Source organism: Tenrec ecaudatus, chromosome 6 (assembly GCF_050624435.1).
Source record: "Tenrec ecaudatus isolate mTenEca1 chromosome 6, mTenEca1.hap1, whole genome shotgun sequence".
In the NCBI taxonomy this organism is placed as follows: Eukaryota; Metazoa; Chordata; class Mammalia; order Afrosoricida; family Tenrecidae; genus Tenrec; species Tenrec ecaudatus.
Genome location: NC_134535.1, coordinates 74,320,155 through 74,338,081, shown reverse-complemented (window position 1 = coordinate 74,338,081; position 17,927 = coordinate 74,320,155). Strand labels below are relative to the sequence as shown.

Below are 17,927 nucleotides of genomic sequence, written 5' to 3'. Positions count from 1 at the left end.
GGACAGGCGGCCCCCGCCCCCACCCACAGCTGGGGAGGCACTGGCTGGTTTCCCTGAGGAAGCTCGGCTCCGATCCAGACCCCGGGGCGCTGGACCCCACCCCGCCCCCGCCCCCCGCAGGGAACCTGAAATCCTAGGTTGTGACAACGCGTTTCAAAGAGGAGCCGCGCTCCTCGCCCACTACCCAATTGCCCCTCCGCCCGTCCAGCTCCCGGAGGTGCGGGGGCGCCCTCCCCGCTGCGAGCAGCCTAGCGGGCGCCGGGACCCCTACTCTGCGTCCGCTGGCCCCAGCTTCAAGTCTGCCGCTCCTCCGAACCCCCTCCCCAGGGCCGCGCGCCCCGCCGGCGCATGCGCACTGACGGGATTGCCGCGTAGCTCTTTCTCCCCCCCCCCCCCCCCCGCTCTCTTTTTTCTTTCCCCGCCCCTTCCCTCGCTCCCTCCTCTCCCGGTCCCCTCCCTCTCCCCCTCAGCCGACTCCCCCTCCCCCCCGGCGACACCTCAGTCCGGGCAACCGCGGTGCGAGCTCCGGGGCCCGTGCTCCGAGGAGGCGGAAACCAGGGGAGCCCCCAGAGCTCCATCAGGCCCCTTCCAAGGGCTCCCCCACCAGGTCCACGCCCCCCACCCCACCCCCGCCTCCTCCCAATTGTGCATTTTTGCACCCGGAGGCGGCTCCGAGATGGGGCTGTGAGCTTCGCCCCGGGAGGGGGAGAGAGGAGCAGCGAGGAAAGCAGGGGGTGAAGGTTTGGGATTGAGGGGCACTAGGCGCACCCCCGTCAGCAGGCCCTCCCTCTAGGACTCCGAACTCTGCCTCTTCACCGACGCCCCGGTGCGCTTGGCTGAGGGAAAGGACAAGAATAGAGGCGGAGAGGGGTGGAAAGGAGGCGAAAAGGGGGACCCCCCAAATGGGGGGGCGAAGGAGAGAAGTAGCAGGACCGGAGGGGAAAGGGCTGCTGCTTGCCTCAGCCTGCACCATGCTGACCCCGCCGTGGCTGCTGCTGTTGCCCCTGCTCTCCGCTCCGGTCGCCGCGGCTCTCGATGGTGAGTGAGATTCCGCGGCCCCTGGACCCCTGGGGACGCCCCCTCCCCAGCCTCCCCCCTCCTCCAGCGGACGGATGAAGACGGGAGACGCGGGAGGGGGTGCCTTTTGTTTTCCCAGTCCAGCTGACACAGCATCAGCCCCGACTGGGGGCGGGGATGGGGGTCCGATTCGGGGGATGGGGTCCCTAGGCAAATGATGCTTTTGGGACCCCCCAGCCAAGACAAAGACCCGAGGCCTGGATAAGGAGAGGAGGGCTCCCCCTTTCTGATCCTGGTATCCAGAGGCCTTCTCTGCCTCTGGTCGGGGAGGGCTTCTACCTCCCCTTCATTCCACCCACCACCCCCCATCTGAATTGTGAAGGAATCCGGATTTGCAATATACAGCAGCAAAAGGGGGCAGGGATGAGGGGGCTTCTGCAGTGGCCTTGGACGCTCAGGGGGGAGCCGGGCTAGGGGTGTCCCGCTGGGCAGAGAGGGCTGGCAGGCCCGGGAAAGCTGTGGATAGGGAGAGGGAGGGCCACCACCAGGAGGGCCCCCTGCTTGGGTGTGGAATCTGGGCCCCAGAGCCCAGGCTTGGAGGCCTGGGTCCAAGATCCAGCGGGCTCCCGGCCTGGGTTCTGGAGCCTGCTCTGCCCCCTCACCGGGCCTCTGTCAGTAGTCTGGGTAGGGCTGTCTTGGGGGGCAGAGGGAGGGGTGTCAGGCTATGTTATGTGACTGAATTTTCCTTCTTAATTCCTGGGAGCTTTGGGAGGAAGAAAAAAAAACACACCACATCAGATGTCATCGCTGGGGAAGGGGACTGGAGAATGGCCTGGAATGCTGGAGGCTGGGGGTGGGGGAGCAGGGAACGTTGGGAAGCTGCTTTCTTCCTGACTTCTGCTTGATGGCAGTTTGCTCTGGAAGGAGAGCTAGAGGTGGGATGGTTTATGGCAGTGTCCCCCCCAACTCCTAATTCCCTATGCTTTAGTAAATGAGTTTATTTATTAAATAAATAAACTTGGCCCCCCCACCCCACCCCCAGTTCAAACACACACATATACTTCATCTAATGCGGAGTTAGGCTTAGGGCAGAACTATATTCCGTAGGGGAAATGAAGTACCTCCCTCCCGTTTTCTCTTAGTGTGTGTGTGTGTGTGTGTGTGTGTGTGTGTGTGTGTGTGTTTTCGCTCATGAGTCACTGGTTCAAGTCTTGCTCAAGCTTTAAACTGGGGTCATGAGGTTTGACTAGGTCCCTTGTTTGAGAAGGGGTGGGACTACATCCCTTCCTGACATCTTAGGCCCCCTCACCCAGGGACAAAACTGGGCCCAATACCAGCATGCAAGAAGAAACAGCTCTGCTTTCCACCCCCTCCTCCAATTTAAATTTTTTGCCAGGTTAGGATTGGGAAAGTTTTTCTCCGAAACCAGATTATCTCTCCCTCCTTCCCCCCCCCCACCAACTTTCTTAGTTCCTGTTGCCAAGAAGCAGCTGTGCCCAGAAAGAAGAGTGTATTCAGTCCCTATTTGGGGGACTGTCTGTTTGCCCCCCACCCCTAAATACGTAGCTGTAGATGAATATTCTCCCGACCAGCCAGCGCTGACACAGCCAGCTCCTGTCCCTGACCCCCTCTGATAGGCTGGCTGCCTCCTCTCTTTTTCAGCCCTGTGAGGTGGGATTAGAAACTGGGTGCAGGCAGCTTCTGGAAAGAGGTAGAAGAAACTTTTTTTTCCTTGAAGAAAGAGATGCACACACACGGAGTCCTGTGAAGGAGGGTGGATGCGGTTAGGCAGAAGCCAAGGGGTCTCTGGGAAGAAGACAGAAGGGTCCCAGTCCCAGCCAGGAACGACGCCCAAGTGGCTTCACTCCCAGTCTACTAAGCCTAAAACCAAAGACTTGTTGCCAACAAGTCAATTTGGACCCATAGCGACCCAGGTCTCTGGAGACTGTGTTGGTTGTCGGAGGCTAGAAGGAAAGAGATTGGACTTCTCCTTAACTGTCTCTCCTTTTGTATTCCCTGCCCAGAGTGACCTGACCGCTACACAAAGCCTTCGGGGAAGGACTCTCCCAAACACTCACTGCTATGTTCACCTTGGGAATGAAAATATGAAAAATCCTTTCCACCTCACTTGCAGAGGAGAGGGAAAAACAGAATCACATAGAAGCATATCACAGTCCACCTCTCTCTAAAGTCTCCTGGAACCACCACCACCTCCCTGTGCCTGGCCTCTGCCTCAAACCCACAGAGACTGGACTTTCTCCTTTGCTTTTGGGATACCAAAAAAAAAAAAAAAAGACCTTGGCCCCAGGTTACATGACCTAGCCTCTAACTTCTTCCTGCTGTCTCAGATCCAGCTGGCTGCTTCCCTGGGGTGGGGCTGGGGGTGGGGGGGCTTTCCCTTCTATCCCTGAACTTCCTCCAGGGCCCCCTCTCTTTGGGGAAAAATGTCAGACCTCACTGGTAGACAAAATTGAGTACCATTGAGAAAGACAGAGAAAGAGATAGATAGGAGATAGAAAGGGAAGGGAAAAAGGGATTCCTGAGGGTCTGGCTGAGATTAGACAAGCCAACATGGCTCAAGGGAAAAGGTTGGCTTCCTTGACTCCACAACACCGAGAGGGGGTGGGGGAGGGGTATGGATAGCTCCAGTTACCAGACACGATAGGTATGCAGCTGGACTGAATTAGGGACTGGGGGTCAGCACCTGGCTCCCTGCGAGATGTCTCAAGGCCTGTTCTCACCTGGCCTTGAGCCCCTCTCTTTAGCCTCAGCATTATCTCTTCTTTTCCAATTTCTACCAATGGCTTTTCGTTATTGGGGCTGGCCCCCATCGTCTGAAGCAGGGATGTGTAGGTCAACAGTTTGGGGAGTGGACAGAGGTTGTGATGCCTAAGACTGCTTCACAGGATTCTCTTTCTTTCCCTCCTGCTCCTCATGGAGGGCTCAGCACCCTTGGGTGCAGTTGAGTGGCATGCTCTAAAACCCCCTGACCAGGTGCCAGGGATGAATTTTCATGAGCCCCCAGGGAACCTGCTCCCTGTCTGGTGACCTGTCCCAGATTTCAGCCTGGTTAGCAGGATCCTGCATTGTTTGGAGAAGGAAGCAGTTGGCTCCGGAGTACTTCCGGAGCAGTGACTCCAGGCCCCAGCGTAAAGCCACCACGAGCAAGATGGGGTGGGGGACGGGCAGTCATCGCTCTTGCTTCTGCGTAGGAATGGATGTCCCTCGTTGGCCCAGGAGATCCAATCTTCCCTCACAATTCTATGGCCCCTGTTTTGAGTCTCCCTTGGGTCAGACACCACTAGGTATCTGTAGATACCTAGGTAGAAACTTTGTAGATACCTGTAGATAGGTATCTGTAGATACCTAGGTAGAAACCTCAGCCTGGGGTGTAGGTTGTCCCCACCCAAATCTGAGTCTCAGGAGGGTTTGTCACTCTCTGGATTCATGCCAGGACAACTGTGTCATCATCTTGGCCACCTCTGGCCTGAGACCCCTTCCTGGCTTTGGGTCTGTCTGGCTGACAGCGGGTACGTTGTATCTGCCTGGGGCTCACCTCTTATTGCCTGTCCTACGTGCCCAGACACCCTCGGTCTCTGTCACTCGCCTTATTTGTCTCTGGCTGTCTTTATCTACTTCCCTCCGGGCCTCCTGTATCCCAAAAGCCATCCGAGAACTAAGGTCTTACCTGGGTTGTCCCAGATGCTTTCTGGTTCCTTCCTTCCTTTCCATCTGGGACTTATTTTCCCTTTCTCAAAACACCAAGTTTAGTAGTGAAAGCTTCCCCTTCCCTTTCCTCCAAGTTCCTCTCTCTTTCTGGACTGAGGAAATGAGCTTAGGAGCAAATGTTTCTGGAAGATGGGAACTTGATACCCTATGTAGACTAAGTTAGATGGGGGAAGGAGGCATTGCTGACGGAAGGAGGTTAGACTTCTGGAAGAACTTCTTCATGATCAGGAGCTTGACAACTAGGTGGAGAAAGATGCGAGGAATGGGCCAGCAGCTTAGAGCATTTACTTCTGGTGAATATAGCTTGGTGTGTGTGTGTGTGTTGTATGTGGGTGGTTCTTATAAATGTCTGGTGAGATATATGCTTACTTCTGGAAGCATTTGAGTGGTCTGGAGTTTATTTGTGGGAAAAGGTCAGGATGGTGGGGAGGTCACAGGTCAGGCTGATGTCCTGCTGAGTCAATATTGACTCAGGATGGAAGGGTAGACCCTTCACCTCCCCTGGCAGTCCAAGCCACCCTGTCTGTCCATCTGTCCAGGCCGCAGAGCAGAGGCCCAGACTCAGGAATGACAAAAATGTGTCTAAGCCTCACTGAGCTGCGGGAAGGAGCCAGGGGGTAACACCCAAAATACATAAAATGAAGTGAAAAGCTCGATGTTTGGGTCTGGGCAGCTCTCGCTACCCCACCCCCAGCTGTCTGAAAGTGCAGATTCCTGCAGGCTCTGACATCCCCACCTCCCGCCACTACCGGTGACCCGTCTGATGTGTAGCTCCCCTTAGAAAACATCTCCCATGTACACGGTCTTTCCCCCCCTTTGCCACAGCTGCGCTTGGAAAGCTCTGTCTGGCCTCGGCTGTTCTGAGCTACCTCCTCGTCGCCTTGTCCTCAGAGCTGGGCTTCATAGACAGGGAGGTGGAACAGGGGGTGAGGAGAATAGCAAGAGGCAACGGGTTAGGGTTTGGGGCGCTGAGCATGTCCTACCATCAGACCCACCCTATGGAGCCTCACCCCTGGTGCGCTTGGCCAAAGGAAAGGGTAAGGATGGAGGAACAGGAGGCACTGTCACTTTCCTTCTGGAAGAATCATCTGAGGCCAGCTGCTGGGACCCTTCCTCTGGAGAGGACTCCTTCAGCAGCCTGTGTTTTCCAGACTCCCTCTCTTCTCTGTCCAGGTCCTCTCCAACACCACCTCCTTCCCCCTAAAGCCCCAGAATGTGACAGAGGACAAAAGCCAAGGCTCCAGCCAGGCAGTGGACCCCGTGTTGTGTCTGGACGCACACCCAACCTGCACCTCCTGCCCTGGCTCCAGCCTGGTGCCCCTGGGGGCTAGGGTTGGGCTGGGTGCCTGGTTTGGGAGGGGGCAGGGGTGTTAGCCAGAGTTAGCATGGCGGTCACATTCATCTCCCGGCAAAGCTGAGAACAGACGGTCCCTGTGTCCTGGTGTTTTCCCTGCAACCTCACTCCCTCTCCTCTCCCTCCTCCCTCTCCCTCCTCTCTCTCTCTCTCTCTCATCCCTCTTCCACTCGTTCTTGTCCTCCCTTCTAGGAGGGAAACCAAATGAACCATCCTTCTCCCCCTTGGGGTGGTGGGGGCCGGAGAACCCAGACCTTCTCTCTGCCAGCTCCTCATAGCTAGCGGGGAAACCACTGCTCAGCTACTTTCCTCTCTGTGCCTCGGTTTCCACATTGGCAAGCTCACGGGCCTGAGAGGGTCTCAGTGAGTCTGTGTGTACAGACCCATGGCCAACCACAGTGAGGGCTTTAAAGGGGGTTACCTCCTGCCACGAGGCACCCCCAGCCCTTATGAGGGGTGGGAGGCAGAGGCTGAGCCTTGGGTGGTCTGTTCCCTCATCTGCACTGCCGGTGGGTTTTCTGGGTGCTGAAGGCTCAGCTGAGGGATGTGGGCTTGGTGGCTGGCTCTGTCCCACCCCCCATGGCAGCCCCCTTGGCCCCAAAGAAGGTTATTTGTTTCTTTCCTCTGTGCTCCCCCTGAAGGACAGGCCTAAGCCTTCTAACTCCAAATCCCTGGGCTTTCTCCACCATCCCTGACGGGAAGGAAGTTCTTACACATATCCCTTGCCAGTTCTTGTGTCTGGCCCTTGGGAGAGAGCCTCTGCCCCTCCCTGTCCCCATGCCCCCCACTCAGCCGTTCTGCCTAAGGAGATACCACTGTGGGCTGGGCCCTTGAGCGAGCCTCTGCCTTCGCCTTCTCCTCCCCCATCCCCCCTCTGAAAGAGCACATCTGGTTTGTGAATCTCTCATTCCAGCTTTCGGAGTTTGCCAGCTGCTGTTTCCTCTTTCCAGTTCAGGCCAAAATGGGGGTGGGGGACAGCCCCGGGGACTAAGTGAGGGCCCCAAAGGGGGGCCGCAAGGCTGGGACGCGGAGGGGAGGGGAGGTTAGGAAAATCAACCGGGTGACGTGATGTCAGGCTGGGCAGGGGGCTATACTGAGTCCCAGGTGAGGACAGAAGGGGTACAATGGGAAGAAGTAAAGTACCTTGGGGGTGGGATGGGGGGTGGGTCTAGGGTGCCTGAACTCTAAACGTCTCATCTGCCTCAGCCCCACTCCTCCCCACCCCTTGAACCCCCCACCCGGGCAGACAGAGGATGGTTCTCCAGCATGCTAACTAGGCTGCTCCCCAGGAAGACCTCACAGCTGGCCCAGTGGGGCAATGAACTCAGCATTATGCACCTCCTCAAGGGGCCTTTATTCCCAGCTTCCCGGCTCAGGGGGGAGTGGGGTAGAGGAGGGGAACTGGAGGAGGGAGTGCGCTGGTGGGGCCATCCTTGATGTATTTCCTGAACTGAACTCATCCTGGCCAGGGGCCTGAGTGTAGCCCCTCTGCCAGCAATGGAGTTTATAGAGGGAGGGCATCTCCGTTTGCCCCCCTCCCCCCTCACAGGCTCTGCCCCTCCTTGCTCAGAGCCCCTGACACTCAACATCCACCTCTGCCCCAGCCCTGAGGCCACACTGCCCGGTGGTCAAATTGGTGCCTGTAGCTATCTTCCCAGGGGCCCTGAGTCCTGAGGACTGGGAGGGGTGTCTCAGTCCCCCTTGGCACCCTAGTACCCAGCAGAGAAGGGGCCGTCCGTGTATGCCAGCTGACTGCAAATGGAGTCCACACAAGCTAAGGGGACTCGGGCCCGGGTAGGGTGAGGAGGGTGGTTGGACGCTGCAGGAGAGGCACAGGTTAAGAGCTCTCAGCATCAGTGGAACTGGGTTTGAGTTCCGATTCGGTCACACGCCACCTGTGTGGCTTTGGGCACGTTACATGCCCTCTCATGCTGTTTTCCTCCTTGGTGACCTAGGGGTATTAGTAAGTCATGCCTGTTTGGTTATCAGACATGTTATCAGGAGGGGCCACTCGCTGAAAAAGACATCATACTTGGCAACAAACAAAAAAAAAAAAGAGGAAGATCCTCAAGGAAATGGGTTGGCGCCATGACTGCAATAATGGGTCCACCCATAAGGATGACGCCAGGCAAGTGCGTCTGTCCTGTTGTCCGTGGGGGCACTCGGAGTCTGTACCTAACACTGCCACTAACAAGACCCTGTTGTCCTGTGGAAAGGCTTATCTAAGATGACACATGGAAAGAGCGGATGTACCTTGCACGTACTAAGTCCTTTGTCAACAGAGTTGGCAGTTTCCAGTCTCTATTCCTCATGGAAGAATGGGGCAGCACTGGGCAGGGGTGGCTGGTGGGGAAGAGAGAGTGACTTTCCATGGTGGCTGGCCTGAAACCAGCTCCTAAGATCAGGCCCCCACCCCCCACCCCCTACCTCTGCTCTCCAGTTGTCATTCTGAGCGAACCTCTGTAGCTCTGCTGACAGTCCTCACGGACAAGCCATCAGCTAGACCAGGAGGATGCGGGGTGTGCCCTGCCATGCCCTGCCGCACCCCAGCCTTGCCCTCCTGTACCTCTGCTGATAACATCTCCAAGAGTGCTGATGCCCTCGCCAGTGCCAAGCACATCGACACACACACTTCTCGCCTGGGGGCCTGGAGGGTGGCGATGGGTGGGACAATGAGTTCAAGGACTGGGAGTGTCCCAGGTGATTGAGGTGTGGAGGGCTTGGAAAGTTCAGCTCCGGGCTTCTAGTGCAAGGGAGAGGAAGGTAAAGAGACAGGGTGGTCAGGGTCTAAATATCCCTGTCCCTCAGCAGTGCTGGAAATCACTAGGTTGGTGATGGGTATGTATGGAGGGGGAGGCCTGGTGGAGCCAGAGTGACTCAGAAACTGGGGCTTTGGCCTTGAGGCCTGGGGGTAAGGTGCCTGATGGGGTGGGGGCAGTAAAGCATGCCCTCCTCCCCACCCCCCCTCAGCCCCACCTGACCCTGACCCTCTAGGCACATAGGCCCTGGTCCAGACTGCTGGGGGCAAGTCCTAGGGCCTTGGCGTTGGCCGTTACAGCAGCCCTCATTCCGGATTCCCTCTCCTTTCCCTCCCCTAGTTCCCAAGACCTGCAGCCCCAAGCAGTTTGCCTGCAGAGACCAGGTCACCTGCATCTCCAAGGGCTGGCGGTGTGATGGTGAGAGGGACTGTCCAGATGGCTCAGACGAGGCCCCTGAGATCTGTAAGTACTTTCCTGGGACCCTTCCCCCAAGTCAGTCCTGGGCTCATCTCCTTTTGTCTAGAGGTCACTGGTTAGGCTGAGAACAGTTGGCCTGACATGGACCTTGCTCTGTGCTTGTGTTTGTCCGTGACATGGCTAAAACTGGCCCCTGCTCCCTCATCAAAGCACCCCACAGGTTGCCTGGTGTGCTCAGAAGGGGACTCCCTGCACCCCTTCCCCAGCTCTCCCCTCGGCTGCCACTCTGGAGCCTGCCCAGACAATTGTAGTGGCCCAGCCTCCCTTGATCAGCGCTTTCTTCCTCTGGCCTGGCCCTGGATGAGTGCCCCCAGGTCTGCCAGAACTCCTTCCTGCCCTCAGACTCCCAGGCCAAAGGCCAGACTATGGCTGGGCCTCCACCAGGAGGCCTGCCCCTGTGCGCAGTTTCCCTGCCCCCAGTAAGTGGTGTAATCAGAGGCAGCTGTTTAACTGGGAGAAAGGTCCCCGCCCAACCTTACCCCACCAATGGCGGGTGGAGGACTTGCTGGCTGCTCCCCAGAGTCCTGGGCAGCTAGCTGGTGGAGTCTTGGGGTCTCCAACTTCACCCACATTGGCTAATCTGGGCCAGGGTCTAGGTGAGCCCTGGCTGCCCGGGTCCGACTGGTCTCTTCTGGGCTTTATCTTATTCCAGGTCCAACCCTGTCCTCATCCCACATGCCCACCCATAATTATCAGGGGTAATTTTAGGACTGGAAAGGGAGCCTCCAGTTCTCAGACTCACCCCACTCCCTGCCCTGGAGGGGTGGGGCCAGGGGTATGCCGCAGTGCCTCTGTGTCAGGGGTGGGTGGGTGGGGCAGTCAGGAACCTTTGCTTGTTTGAGGCCCCCTCACCCCCACATCTGGGACCTCGATGCATGGTGTTAGGGTTAAGGAAAGGCAGGCAGAGGGGCCATAGGTGGCTCCTTTTGCTCAGTCTTCCATCTTATACACAGCCCCCCACTGTCACATCTGGTAAGCCCCGCCCCTGGAAAAAGCCAGGGGGCTTGTGAGACCAGGTAGTCAAGGAGATGGCCACCACACTGGACTCCAACACCATAGTAGCGAGGACAGTGCAGGAGCGGCAGGGCTCTGTAGTTGTGGGGACCGACGTGATGGGCCCCAATGAAGCTGTCCACTCACACACATTCCTGGGTCCTGGGCATTCATCAGCCTCCTTCCTGGGCGTCTGCTCCCACGGCCCACTGCAGGCACACTGCCAGCCCCTTCGGGAATGGTTCAGATCCACAACCTGCTCAGGACACACGTGGGCAGAGGAGCAGTCACAAAACAAACCCACCCCCACAGGGCACAGGAACCCTCATTCTGAGACCAGAGGCACGCCCCCATCCCAACCCTTCACCCACAGGCATTGCCTCCTTTGCACACCCTGCCCCGGAGCCGGAGCCAGACCCTGGGCGGCCACAAGGCAGCAACCTGTTTCCAGCTTGTGGGCCCCCTGGGATCCTGGACTGTGGACCTCTCTGGGGAGAGGTCTTAGGGGGTAGGGAGGTGGGCATTCCACCCACCTTCTGCAACCAAGGAAGCACCACTGACACAACCAGGTTACCATGAGCTTTGAGCTTTCCCAAATCCTGCTCTGAGACTGCAAGTCTAGACTAGCACTGCCCAGAAGAAATATTATCGGAGGCGCATGGGCTGTTTAACATATTCTCAGTAGCTGCTTGAGAAACGCTGGAGCGACTGCTGAGCTAACGCTAACGGTGGTGGAGAAATGATCTGGACAAGGATGGCGCAAGAAGGGTGGCCCAGCTTGAAGAACATGATCAAGGTCACCGAATTGTGCGTGCAGAAATTAGGGAGCTGACCTGTGTTTTGTGTCTTTTTACCACACTAAAATTTAAAAGAGAGAGAAACAGATCAAATGCATTTCAATAATACAACCATGGTTTTTTTTTTGCAACCATGGTTTTTTTAAACAAAACATCTTGCAGGATTGTGGGGGGGGCTTGCTTCTTAAAGTTCCTGGACATGCTTTGGCTCTCTTTTCATTCCATTTCCCACTGACTTTCTGAAGTCTCCTCCTATATCAATATTGAAATATAAAGATAATTACCATAAGGTGATATTAATGTATAATACTGTACAACAATTAACGGCCTCCCCCTGACCCCCCCATGAAACCTTCAAAATCTAGTATGTATTTTATACTTGCCATTGGAGGCTGTCACATTCCCAGTGCTTGTACTGCTCACGAATGGTGGCTATGGGCTGGACTTGCCGTTCTGGGCAGAGGTTTGGCCACTGTGGAAGTTTCTCCAATATAGATTTGGTCCATCGAAACTTTTGACCTCTGACATCACTGTCTCCTCAACATAAAACATTGGGGCCATTGGGAAGTGGAGTCTACTGAAAACCTAGTCCCACTCCCAACCCCCACAATCTACCCACCCACCCACGGCCACCACCACCTGATTACTGGTGGGAATACGTTGAAGAGAAAGACAGGTCTTTCTACTCCCATACAGTTACAGTCTTGGAAACCCACAGGGGCAGGTCTGCCCTGCCCTGTCCCTAGGGTCACTCTGAGTGGGCATGACTCCATGCAGTGTGAGATAGGGCGAGGTGGAAGAGTACCAGCCCCTGAGGCTTCCTGAGGTGAAAAAAGGTCTGTGTGTCTGAAACCCCAGCCTCGATTTACCCCCTCCCTCCTTGGACAGATGGCCACTGTAACCAGCTTCGTTCTGCTAACCGTTCGTTCCATTTGCCCCAGGTCCGCAGAGCAAGGTCCAGCGATGTCAGCCCAACGAGCACAATTGCCTGGGCACAGAGCTTTGCATCACCATGTCCCGCCTCTGCAACGGGGTCCAGGACTGCATGGATGGCTCGGACGAGGGCTCCCACTGCCGAGGTAAGAGCTCCTCTACCCTCTCCCAACCCAACCTGGCCTCGCCACACGGGTGGCTGCAGGGAGTTCTCAGCAGGCCCTTGGCTTTGGGGCACTGCCATCCAAGGACTTCCCTCCTCCCTTCTGTGAGTAGCAGGTCTTGTCCTGCTCCCCCGCACAGATTTGCCACCGAGCAGTAGTCAAACCTGGCTGGCCCCTGTGCTTGGAGCTCGGCAGGCCTGTGGTGCTTTCTCCAAACAGGATGCTCTGGTGGTGCTGTGGGTTAGTGGTGGGCTACTAACCAACCACAGGTTGGTGGTTTAAATCCACCAGCCACTCTGTGGAAGAAAGAGAGGCTGTCAAACTCCCATCAAGACTTACAGTCTCAGTACCTGACCTGGGGTCACTAGGACTTGGCATCCATCCACTCCGTGGCAGTGAGGTGTTTTGGTGTGGTTTTTCTTCACGTGGTTTCTTATGAAAAAGCTGATCAGGAACCGTGAGAAGAGCGGAGCTGCTGAGATGGGAGCAGAGGAGACTGGAGCCTTGCTCTCTGGGCTTCCCCAGAAGCTGCAGCCTTTCCCGGCCCCTCACCAGCTGCTCAGGCCTCTTGTGACCCCCGCAGTGGGTGATGGGAAAGTCACCTAGGCTGAGGAAGGAACTGAAGGACAAGAAGTCAGAATTCCTTCCCACCTGCAGCTCCTGCTCCAAGCTCTGCGATCCTTGTGGCCCAGGGAGTGTCAGGGTCACTGTGTGAGCAATGGGAGTTTCCCATGGGTCAGAGAAGGGCCTCGGGCCTGCTTGTCAGGAGTAACGTCTCCCTTCTGCTACCCTCAAGGCCTCAGCCTGCACCTGAGATTAAGGCTTATGGTGGGGGGTGGGTGGGCAAGGGGAGCACTATGGGGCTCTGAGCAAGCCCCTGGGGTAGGATGGCCTTCCCGGGTGTGGGGGTGGCTTCCTGAGCCTGTGTGCGTGTCAGAAAGCATCTGCCTGTGGGAGAAGGCACATCTGGATCCTGTTCAGAGGGAAAGGGGATGTGTGGAGCAAGGCAGTCTGTGGAAGATTTTTTTCCCCTTTCCCTCGGTCTATTTTGCATGTTGGTGTTTGGGATGAGCCCTAGGGATGTAGTGGTTGGGTTGCATGGTCGGCGGTTCGAAACCACCAGCAACTCCATGAAAGAAAGACTTGGCTGTCCGTCTCAGAAACCCACAGAGAGTCACTGTGAGTCAGCATTGACTTAATGGCCACAAAGTTTTGACTTGAGGGTGTTTGAGATGAGAGGCAGACTAGGAGCCTGGGGGCTGCCTTATCAGGGGAGGCCTGCTACAGATTGCTTCCTTTGGAATATCTTATCAGCTTTAAAGACCACAAAGAACGTGGAAAACCAAGGATTTGAACTTCCTTCTCTGATAGCACAGAAAGGGAGGCTTTCAAACCCACTCACTCCGAATGCAGAAGAGATGGTCTTTTCTGGGTTTGTCACATAGGCAGCATTTGGCCCTGCGTGGGGTGGACAGGACAGTGGGTCTCTCGGTGGAAGTAGGCAGGAGAAAGTAACAGGGGTCTGGCTCCCCAGGTTCCCCCCATCCCAGGTCCCCCCACCCAGGCAGGCTCAGTGTCGCTAAGCTAAACATCTTAGCCCTTTGGGTGGCTCGTGCTGCTAGGTGGGGGCGGGGCCAGTGGGGCTGTAAGGCAGCTGGACAAAGGGGTCTTTGTGGTCAGGCCGCCTGGCCCCACGCAAGAACCATTAATTGGGTCGCTGGTCTGGTGGGGGGGTCAGCTGCTCTCCCACCTCTCCCCACTCCCAGCTCACTCCCTCTGTCTCCCCAGTGGAAGTGGGTCAGTGCAGAAGGAAGATTAGCAGAGGCTCCTGAGGGAAGCCGTTCTGTTCCTCCTTCCCGTCCTCCACCTAGACCTCTAGCCCTCTCTCTGAGGCATGGGTGGGAGGGGTGCATCCAGAGCAGAGGCGGCGGGGGCGCTGCGTGCTCCGGGATCAGCCCTGATGCCAACGCTGAAGTCCCCAGGCAGAGCGACTGATAAGACTCACTGTCTGTCCCCTTGCTCATGGGAGTCCAGAGTAACCTGAGAGGGAATTCGGGCTTCTAGGCTCACTCTGTCATGGGGGGCTGTGTCCTCCTGAGTCTTCTACATGCTCGGCTTCCTAAGCCCATTCTGTCTCTGACATGGCAGCCCGTGGGAGTAGTTTCTGAGGAGCCCGTGGGGGTTGGGAGTTGGGGTCCGGAGCGGGATGGGTGTGGCAGCCAGCTCAAGGGGCCTGATTCTGTGTCTCCGGCTAACACACAGAGCTCCGAGACAACTGCTCCAGGCTGGGCTGCCAGCACCACTGTGTCCCCACCCTCTCTGGACCCACCTGCTACTGTAACAACACCTTCCAGCTGCAGGCCGATGGCAAGACCTGCAAAGGTATGTAAGACAGTGAGCTAAGCCAGCCTCAGGCATGCTGGGGACATGGCGCCAGACTGGGACAGGAGAAGAGGTGGCAGGAGATACAATCAACAGGGGTGGGGTGCTACAGCCCCTAGATTACGTGCCTGTGAGCCAGACTTTACAAAATCCATCTTTAAAATGATAGGCCCTGGGTGATTGTTTCCTTGTTAAAAACATTACAGTAGACAGGTGAAACCCAGGGCCCTCCCCGCCACCCCCCCTTGACTCATCTTTGACTCCTGTCCCTTTCCCATCTCTGTGGGAGTTTTGTGTGTGCACGGGTCCCGGTTACAGCCCTGCCGCAAGCGCATGTCCAGTGATTTCCAGTCATCAGGGTGTACCAGAGGGCTTTCCACATTGGACTGTGCAGTTCTGCTGCATTCTTTAAAAAACCGCTGTGACGTCCGCCCGCCCGCCCGCCCGGGACCACAGCTAACTCCGTCAGTCCCCTGTGGATGAGTCATGCGTTCCCAATTCTCTCCGTTCCACACAATGCGAACTTTGCTGTTTCGAATTTGCCTCCCTCGGCTCTTGGCCACACTCTGAGGCTACCCCGCACCCCTACCATTCCCTGTCCCCTTTTCTCTGTCAAATTTCCCCCCTCCCATAGCGCCAGCACTTGTCCCTTCCATCAGCCCCACGAGAGTATGATTTATCCCGTCCCTGGCTATACGGCTGTAAATCTCACAGGGGCAGAGACGGGGGTCTCTTTTCATCTTTGTTGTCTCCCGGAGTGTAGAGCAGCGCCCCCGCAGAGAGTAGAACTCGAGATAGGAGCCGAATGAATAAGTGGGTGTGCGCATGCGCCGGGATCAGCGCATAGAGCCCGGGAATGACATGCTGGGTCGTAAAGTGTGCAGCTGTCAAGTGCTGTAGATTGTAGCTGGAAGAACAGGCGCTTGCCCCATGGTGTTGGAGGGCACCCTCTTCCCTGACCGCATCGCCATCTTGCCCTGTCTACGCAGACTTCGACGAGTGCACGGTGTATGGCACCTGCAGCCAGCTCTGCACCAACACGGATGGCTCCTTCACCTGTGGCTGTGTGGAAGGATACCTGCTGCAGCCAGACAACCGCTCCTGCAAAGCCAAGAACGGTGGGTGGGACCACCGGGGCCTCAGTGCTGCTCTCTGAGGTGGCGGGCCGCTAGGAGGCCTGCCATCCCCTGGCTGCACTGACCCTGCCCTACTCTGCCTCCAGAACCAGTAGACCGGCCCCCTGTGCTGCTGATTGCCAACTCCCAGAACATCCTGGCGACGTACCTGAATGGGGCCCAGGTGTCGACCATCATGCCCACCAGCACGCGGCAGACCACAGCCATGGACTTCAGCTACGCCAACGAGACCGTGTGCTGGGTGCACGTCGGGGACAGCGCCGCCCAGACTCAGCTCAAGTGTGCCCGAATGCCTGGCCTGAAGGGCTTTGTGGATGAACACACCATCAACATCTCCCTCAGCCTGCACCGTGAGTTGCCTGCCCCCAGCATGGAGGGCTGGGGAGAGGGGCAAGGTGGACCCTGCCTGGGGCCAAGGCTGGGGCTCTGCAGGTGGTGCTGAATGGGGTTGGGATGGGAAGTCAGTCAGCAGGAGGACCCCTGTCTGGGGCAGAGGTGGGAAGTTAGATAGGATGGTCCCTGTGGGAAGTAAGAACGTAAGTAAGATGCCCCTATCGGGCCCTGAGGCAAGGGGCTATTCATGGTGTTCTTGGCGTGGCCCCTGCCCCCTCTTTCTCTCGGATCTAAGTCTCTGCGTGCCTCCTGCCTCTGGCTGCAGAAGGAGCAGTGGTACCAGTCCCAGAGACCAGGGATGGGGCCAGTCGTGACGGCTGGGAGAACAGAGTGGCCTTTCTGGGCAGGGCTGGTGCCCGTGGCTGAGGACCAAGGAGTAGGCCTGGGTTGGCCTCAGGGTCATCCCTAGAATGGACACCCCCACCCCTTTTGGCTATGTGGGTGCATGGCTTTGTGGTGGTGAATGAGGCTAGAGGAGGAGCAGTGAGGGCCAGAGTCACTGAGCATGGTTAGATAGCCTGGGCTCCCATTCCGGCTCCTCTCCTTGGCTGTTTGGGAGTGGAAGGGGGAGTGTCTCAGGATAGGGCCTCCCCCACATGAGCTGCTGCTGTCTAAATAAACAAAAGCCAGCATCTGGCATGGTCACTTCTCCACGGACACCCCACAGGGGCTGCTGAGGGCAAGGATCTGTGATCTGCTGTTGCTCAGACCCCCTGGGAGAGCACCTGGGCCCCTAACCTTGTGCAAACCTGATCCCTGGTCTTGGCGTCCTCACCCACACGAGGGCGAAATGCAGGGAAGAGAGGGTGGAGAACTCCACACCCACTCTCCCCGAGGTGACGCCGGCTCATGCCGACCCTGTAGGACAGAGGCAGAACTGCCCCTGTGACTTTGCGAAGCTGTAAATATTTTTTTTAATCATTTTATTGGGGCTTGTACAGCTCTTATCACAATCCAGCCGTCTATCCATTGTGTCCAGCACGTTTGTACTTATGTTGCCATCATCATTTTCAAAACATTTTCTTTCTCCTTGAGCCCTTGGTGTTAGCTCTTTTTTTTTTTTTCCGACTATAACTCTTTACTGGAGTAGAAAGCCCCTTCTTTATCTCAAGGAGCGGCTGGTGGTTTGGAACTGCTGACTTTGTAGATCGCAGCCCAACACATCGCTGCTATACCGCCTGAGCTCCTTTGAACTTCCCCAAGCCCCCTCCTTTTTGCCCTGATGGCGTCCCTGGCAGCTGAAGGACAGCACCCACAAGGAGGCTTGGGGTTGGGAGGGAGGAGGAGACCTTGGGCTTCTCTGGGAGGTCCTTTAAGCTCCTTCTTTCACCAAAAGTCCCCACCAAAGATAAAGGTCCTAGCAGGGGAGGGCAAGGATTAGCTTGAGGCAGGGGGTCAGGGAAAGGGTTCTTTGGGGATGGCAGACAGCGGGGGGGGGGGGGGGTGGGGGGGTGTCCTCAGAGCCTCACTCTGGAACCTGGTCATATGGTCGGTCCACTCCTTGGGCTCCAGAGCATCGGGATGGCGGTGTCCTGGGCTGGGTTTGCTGGGGGCTGCCAGGCCCCGTTGGCTGAGATCTGGAGGTGAGCTGCTCAGGGAAGCTGTGTAGACAAGGAAGGATTAGGACAAGCCCCCTGGAGATACCTGCTTTGCCCCTACTCCCCTTCTCCTACCCCGTCCCTCTGGACTGACTGCCAGCGCCTCAGAGCCAGACAGTGAGCTTGTGCTGGTAGGCAGCTGGGGCGCCCTGGTGGGAATCCTCACTGCTTGTGCGCTGCTCTGCTCTCCTGCCT

The 17,927-nt window shown here is 57.0% G+C and overlaps 1 protein-coding gene across 1 annotated transcript in view; it reads left to right on the top strand.

Annotated features, from left to right (window-relative positions):
• Window positions 1–494: 494 nt before the first annotated feature.
• LRP1 (LDL receptor related protein 1) overlaps window positions 495–17,927 on the top strand; it is a 72,651-nt gene continuing 55,218 nt past the window's right edge. Inside the window, exons 1-6 of the mRNA XM_075551436.1 lie at window positions 495–1,038; window positions 9,199–9,321; window positions 12,068–12,205; window positions 14,486–14,605; window positions 15,595–15,723; window positions 15,828–16,091. Of these exons, the coding sequence (XP_075407551.1) occupies window positions 903–1,038; window positions 9,199–9,321; window positions 12,068–12,205; window positions 14,486–14,605; window positions 15,595–15,723; window positions 15,828–16,091 (910 nt within the window). The 5' untranslated portion in view covers window positions 495–902. The remainder of the gene's footprint in view (window positions 1,039–9,198; window positions 9,322–12,067; window positions 12,206–14,485; window positions 14,606–15,594; window positions 15,724–15,827; window positions 16,092–17,927) is intronic.